General features: G+C 53.3%; 1 protein-coding gene across 1 annotated transcript in view; it reads left to right on the top strand.

Moving 5' to 3' along the window:
- GABBR1 (gamma-aminobutyric acid type B receptor subunit 1) overlaps window positions 1-6,481 on the top strand; it is a gene marked incomplete at its 5' end in the record, with an annotated part of 33,923 nt that overhangs the window by 9,704 nt on the left and 17,738 nt on the right. Inside the window, 6 exons of the mRNA XM_017731395.1 lie at window positions 526-721; window positions 1,308-1,550; window positions 1,853-1,916; window positions 2,189-2,266; window positions 3,245-3,395; window positions 4,301-4,969. Coding sequence (XP_017586884.1) covers window positions 526-721; window positions 1,308-1,550; window positions 1,853-1,916; window positions 2,189-2,266; window positions 3,245-3,395; window positions 4,301-4,969 — 1,401 coding nt within the window. The remainder of the gene's footprint in view (window positions 1-525; window positions 722-1,307; window positions 1,551-1,852; window positions 1,917-2,188; window positions 2,267-3,244; window positions 3,396-4,300; window positions 4,970-6,481) is intronic.

The raw sequence follows: 6,481 nt of genomic DNA, 5'->3' as shown, positions 1-6,481 counted from the left end.
AAGGGGAATGGTGGGAATGGGATGGGAATGGGGTGGGAATGGTGGGAATGGGATGGGAATGGGATGGGAATGGGATGGGAATGGGGTGGGAATGGTGGGAATGGTGGGAATGGGGTGGGAATGGGAATGGTGGGAATGGGATGGGAATGGGATGGATCCCAATGATGGATGATGAAAATTGATGGATGATGAAAATTGATGGATGATGGATGGATGGATGATGATGGATGATCAATGATGGACTCCAATGCTGGATTCCGATGATGGATCACGGAAATTGATGGATCATGGATGGATCCCAATGATGGATGATGGAAATTGATGGATGACGGATGGATGATGACGATGGATGGATGATGACGATGGACGATGGATTTGGATGATGGATTCCGAGGATGGATGATTGAAATTGATGGATGACGGATGGATGATGACGATGGATGGATGATGACGATGGACGATGGATTTGGATGATGGATTCCGAGGATGGAAACTGATGGATCGTGGATGGATCTCCCCACCCTTCCAGGTCTACAAGGAGAAGCTCTACGGCAAGAAATACGTCTGGTTCCTGATTGGCTGGTACGCCGACAACTGGTTCCGCATCAAGGACCCGGCCATCAACTGCACCGAGGCCGAGATGGCCGAGGCCGTTGAGGGCCATGTCACCACCGAGATCGTCATGCTCAACCCCGAGAACACCCGCAGCATCTCCAACATGGTACTGGGAGCACTGGGAGCACTGGGAGGGGTCAACCGACCCAACTGTTGGGTTCTTGTTGGGTGATGGCCAACCCAACCGTTGGGTGTTGGCCAACCAAACCATCAGGTCAACCTTGGGTGGTCTCCAACCCAACCATGGGGTCAACCTTGGGTGGTCTCCAACTCAACCATGGGGTCAACCTTGGGTGTTGGCCAGCCCAACCATTGGGTCAACCTTGGGTGTTGGCCAACCCAACCATGGGGTCAACCTTGGGTGGTCTCCAACTCAACCATGGGATCAACCTTGGGTGGTCTCCATCCCAACCATGGGATCAACATTGGGTGGTCTCCAACCCAACCATGGAGTCAACACTGAGTGTTGGCCAACCCAACCACTGGGTCAACCTTGGGTGGTCTCCAACCCAACCATGGGATCAACATTGGGTGGTCTCCAGCCCAACCATGGGATCAACATTGGGTGGTCTCCAACCCAACCATTGGGTCCACCTTGGGTGGTCTCCAACCCAACCGTGGGGCCAACATTGGGTCAATGTTGGGTGTCGACCAACCCAACCGTTGGGTCAACGTTGGGTGTTGGCCATCAGACGTCGCAGGAGTTCATCGAGAAGCTCCAGAAGAGGTTGGGGAAGAACCCGGAGGAGACCGGGGGTTTCCAGGAGGCGCCCCTGGCCTACGACGCCATCTGGGCCTTGGCCTTGGCGCTCAACAAGACGTCCCAAGAGTTGGTCAAGAAGGGGCTGCGGCTGGAGGACTTCAACTACAACAACAAGAACATCACCGACGAGATCTACCGGGCCCTCAACTCTTCGGCCTTCGAGGGCGTCTCGGTGCGTCCCCGGTGGCCCCAAAATGGCCCAAATGGGTGGAGGTGACACCAAAACGCGTCCCCAAAAGTCATCCTCGGATGGAGGGGACGTTGAGGTGTCACCAAATCTTCGTGTCGGGTGAAGGTTCCTCAAAAATGTGGCCCCGAAAGTCACCCTTGGGTGAAGGCGACACCAAGGGTGGCCCCGAAAGTCGGCCTTGGGTGAAGGTGCCGTCGAGGTGTCCCCAATGTGGTCCCCACCCTCCTTCTTGGGTGAAGGTGACACCAAGGGTGTCCCCAACTCCATCCCCGTGTCCCCACCAGGGCCACGTCGTCTTTGACGCCAGCGGCTCCCGCATGGCCTGGACCCTCATTGAGCAGCTCCAAGGTGAGGGGACAACCGGGTGGCATCGGGGGACAACCGGGTGGCATCGGGGGACAATTGGGTGGCATCGGGGGACAATTGGGTGACACTGAGGGACGTTGAGGTGACATCAAAGGACATTGAGGTGACACCCAAGTGCCACCAACGCCCTCTGGCTCCACCACCCACGGATGTCCCCCAAAAACCGGGATCGGGGTGGCCCTGGAAGTGCCACCGGTGCCACCCCTGAGGTGTCACCACCTGTCCTGGTGTCACCTGTCCCGGTGTCCCCACAGGTGGCGTCTACAAGAAGATCGGGTACTACGACAGCACCAAGGACAACCTGTCCTGGTACAACAATGACAAATGGATCGGTGAGAATGAGGGAAAAATGGGGAAAATTGGGAAAATGGGGGAAAAAAAATGGGGGAAAAAATGGGAAAATTAAGGGAAAAAATGGAGGAAATTGGGGAAAAAATGGGGAAAATTGGAAAAAATGGGGAAATTCGGGGAGAAAATGGGGAAATTTGGGGGGAAATTGGGAAATGGGGGTAAAAATGGGGAAATTTGGGTCAAAACTGGGGAAATCGGAGCATTTTGGAGCCCAAAAATGGAGGAAATGGGGCAAAAAGGGCCAGAATTTGGGAAAAGCTCGGGAATTTTTTGGGAAATCCTCGGGAATTTGGGGTGAAACCTCGGGAATTTTTTGGGAAATCCTCGGGAATTTGGGGTGAAACGGTGTATTTTTGGGAAAATAGGGGGGAAATGGGGGAAAAAATGGGGGGGAATGGGGGGAAATGGAAAAATGGGAAATGGGGAAAAAATGGGGAAAAAATAGGGAAAACTGGGAAAAATAGGGGAAAATGGAAAGGCCTGGGGAAAACTGAGGAAAAACTGGGAAAAAATGGGGGAAAATGGGGAGAAATGGAAAAATGGGAAATGGGGAAAAATGGGGAAAAATAGAGGGGTAAATGGGGAAAAATCGGGGGGGGGGGGAGAAGGGGAAAGAGGGGGTGGGGGGGGAATAGGGGAAAGATGGGAAAAAACCTGGGAAAAATGGGGGAAAAATTGGGGGAAAAATGGGGAGAAAATAGGGGAAAATAGGGGAAAAATGGGGGAAAATGGGGGGAAATGGAAAAATGGGAAATGGGGAAAAAATGGGGAAAAAATTGGGAAAAACTGGGAAAAATGGAAAAACCTGGGGAAAGCTGAGGAAAAACTGGGAAAAAACAAGGAAAAAACAGGGAAAAACAGAGAAAAATGGGGGGGAAATGGGGAAAAACGGGGAAAATCCCTCTGAATATTCCCAGATTTGGGGGGATTGGTCCTAAATTCCCGATTTTTTTCCCCAGGGGGTTCCCCTCCGGCCGATTACACCAAGGTGATCACCACGTTCCGGTTCCTGTCCCAAAAATTGTTCATCTCCGTGTCGGTGTTGGCGTCGCTGGGGATTGTCCTGGCCGTCGTCTGCTTGGCCTTCAACATCTACAACGGGCACGTGAGGTGGGCAAAATCCCCAAATTCCCCAAATTTCCTGGGATTTTGGGTGTTTGGGGCAAAACACGCCCCGAATTTTAGGGATTTAACCCAAAAAACCCCCCGGATTTCGTAGGTTTAGTCCCAAAGTTTCACATTTTTACAGGGGGTGGCTCCAAAATTTCAGGGATTTAACCCAAAAACCCTCGGCAGATTTTCGGGGTTTATTCCCAAACCTCCCCAAAATTCCAGGGAGGGGGAAAATGAGGAAGAGTTGGAAAAAAAACCCAGGAAAAACAGGGAAAAGTGGGGAAAATGGAGAAAAACGTGGGGAAAACGGGGAAAATTGGGAGAAACTGAGGAAAAACTGGGAAAAAACGGGAAACCCATTTAACCCAAAAACCCTCGGCAGATTTTCGGGGTTTATTCCCAAACCTCCCCAAAATTCCAGGGAGGGGGAAAATGAGGAAGAGTTGGAAAAAAAACCCAGGAAAAACAGGGAAAAGTGGGGAAAATGGAGAAAAAAGTGGGGAAAACGGGGAAAATTGCGAGAAACTGAGGAAAAACTGGGAAAAAATGGGAAACCCGGGAAAAATGGGAGAAACTGGGGAAAAACTGTGAGAAGCAGATAAAAATAGGGGAAAACTAGGGAAAAACAGGGAAAATGGCGAAAAAAACAGGGAAAAATGGGGGAAAATGGGGAAAAATGGGAAAAAAATGGGGGAAAATTGGGGAAAAACTGGGAAAAGACACCTTCAACTGACAGTGACATTGTTGGGACACCCCAGCTGTGTCCGGGTGTTGCCGGAGCTCCGGTTGTCGCACTCCATTTCCCATTTTCCCACCTCCCATTCCTGTTTTTCCCTCGGAAAAAGGACAGGGGTGGTGGGGGGGGAGGTGTCACCTCCTCATTCCCATTTTTTTTCCGGCAGGTACATCCAGAATTCCCAGCCCTACCTGAACAACATGACGGCCGTCGGTTGTACCCTGGCGCTCGCTGCCGTTTTCCCGCTGGGACTCGACGGGTACCACATCGGGCCGGGATTGTTCCCGTTCGTCTGCCAGGTGGGAATGGGGCGGGAACAGGTGGAGAGGGGGGGAGAAAACCAGGGAATGGGAACAATCGGAGGAGGAACAGGCGGAAACACGGCCAGGGATGAGGAGAACTGGAGGAGGAAGAGCTGGGAACAGTGGGAAGAGGAAATCGGAGGAGGAACAGTCGGAGATGCAGCTGGGAAGGGGGAAAAACAGGGAATGGAACAGGCGGAGGGACATGGAATGGGAACAATCAGAGAAGGAACAGTCGGAGACGCAGCCGGGAAGGGGGAAAACCAGGGAATGGGAAGAGGTGGGGAGACAGGAAATGGAGATAAATGGAGGAAAAACAGTCGGAGACACAGCCAGGAATGGGGAGAATTGGAGGAGGAAGAGGTGGGAACAGGCGGAGGAGGAACAGGTGGAAACACAGCCGGAGATGGGGAAAACAGGGAATGGGAAGAGCTGGAGGAGGAACAGTCAGAAACACAGTCGGGGATGGGGAAATGGAAGTGGAACAGTCGGAGACGCAGCCGGGGATGGGGACAAATAGAGGAGGAGGAACAGTCGGAGCTACAGCCGGGAATGGGGGAAAAACAGGGAATAGGGACAGGCAGAGGAGGAACAGTCAGAAACACAGCCGGGAATGGGGAAATGGAAGTGGAACAGTCGGAGACGCAGCTGGGGATGGGGATAAATAGAGGGGAAAACTTGGGAACAATCGGAGGAGGAACAGTCGGAAACACAGCCGGGGATGGGGGAAAAACAGGGAATGGGAACAGGCAGAGGGACAGGGAATGGGAAAAATGGAACAGTCGGAGACGCAGCCGGGGATGGGGATAAATAGAGGGGAAAACTTGGGAACAATCGGAGGTGGAACAGTCGGAAACACAGCCGGGAATGGGGGAAAAACAGGGAATGGGAACAGGCGGAGGAGGAACAGTCGGAAACACAGCCTGGGATGGGGGAAAAACAGGGAATGGGAACAGGCAGAGGGACAGGGAATGGGAAAAATGGAACAGTCGGAGACGCAGCCGGGGATGGGGACAAATAGAGGAGAAAACTTGGGAACAATCAGAGGTGGAACAGTCGGAAACACAGCCGGGGATGGGGAAAACAGGGAATGGGAAGAGCTGGAGGTGGAACAGTCGGAAACACAGTCGGGGACGGGGAAATGGAAGTGGAACAGTCGGAGACGCAGCCGGGGATGGGGGAAAACCAGGGAATGGGAAGAACCAGAGGAGGAACAGTCGGAGCTACAGCCGGGGAGGGGGAAATGGAAGTGGAACAGGCGGAGACGCAGCCGGGGATGGGGGAAAACAGGGAATGGGAAGAGCTGGAGGAGGAACAGTCGGAAACACAGTCGGGGACGGGGAAATGGAAGTGGAACAGGCGGAGACGCAGCCGGGGATGGGGGAAAACAGGGAATGGGAAGAGCTGGAGGAGGAACAGTCGGAAACACAGTCGGGGACGGGGAAATGGAAGTGGAACAGGCGGAGACGCAGCCAGGGAGGGGAAAACAGGGAATGGAACAGGCAGAGGGACATGGAATGGGAACAGTCAGAGGAGGAACAGTCAGAGATGCAGCCAGGGATGGGGAGAACTGGAGGAGGAAGAGTTGGGAACAATGGGAAGAGGAAATTGGAGGAGGAACAGTCGGAGATGCAGCCAGGAAGGGGGAAAAACAGGGAATGGGAAGAGGTGGAGGAGAAACAGGCGGAGGGACAGGGAATGGGAAAAATGGAGGAGAAACAGTTGGAGACGCAGCCGGGGATGGGGAAAAACAGGGAATGGGAACAGGTGGAGGGACAGGGAATGGGAAAAATGGAAGTGGAACAGTCGGAGACGCAGCTGGGGATGGGGATAAATAGAGGGGAAAACTTGGGAACAATCGGAGGAGGAACAGTCGGAAACACAGCCGGGGATGGGGGAAAAACAGGGAATGGGAACAGGCAGAGGGACAGGGAATGGGAAAAATGGAACAGTCGGAGACGCAGCCGGGGATGGGGATAAATAGAGGGGAAAACTTGGGAACAATCGGAGGTGGAACAGTCGGAAACACAGCCGGGGATGGGGGG

This window comes from Corvus brachyrhynchos, unplaced genomic scaffold, assembly GCF_000691975.1.
Source record: "Corvus brachyrhynchos isolate BGI_N302 unplaced genomic scaffold, ASM69197v1 scaffold894, whole genome shotgun sequence".
In the NCBI taxonomy this organism is placed as follows: Eukaryota; Metazoa; Chordata; class Aves; order Passeriformes; family Corvidae; genus Corvus; species Corvus brachyrhynchos.
Note: the sequence above shows the minus strand (reverse complement) of the source record. Positions and strands in the feature narration are given on the sequence as shown.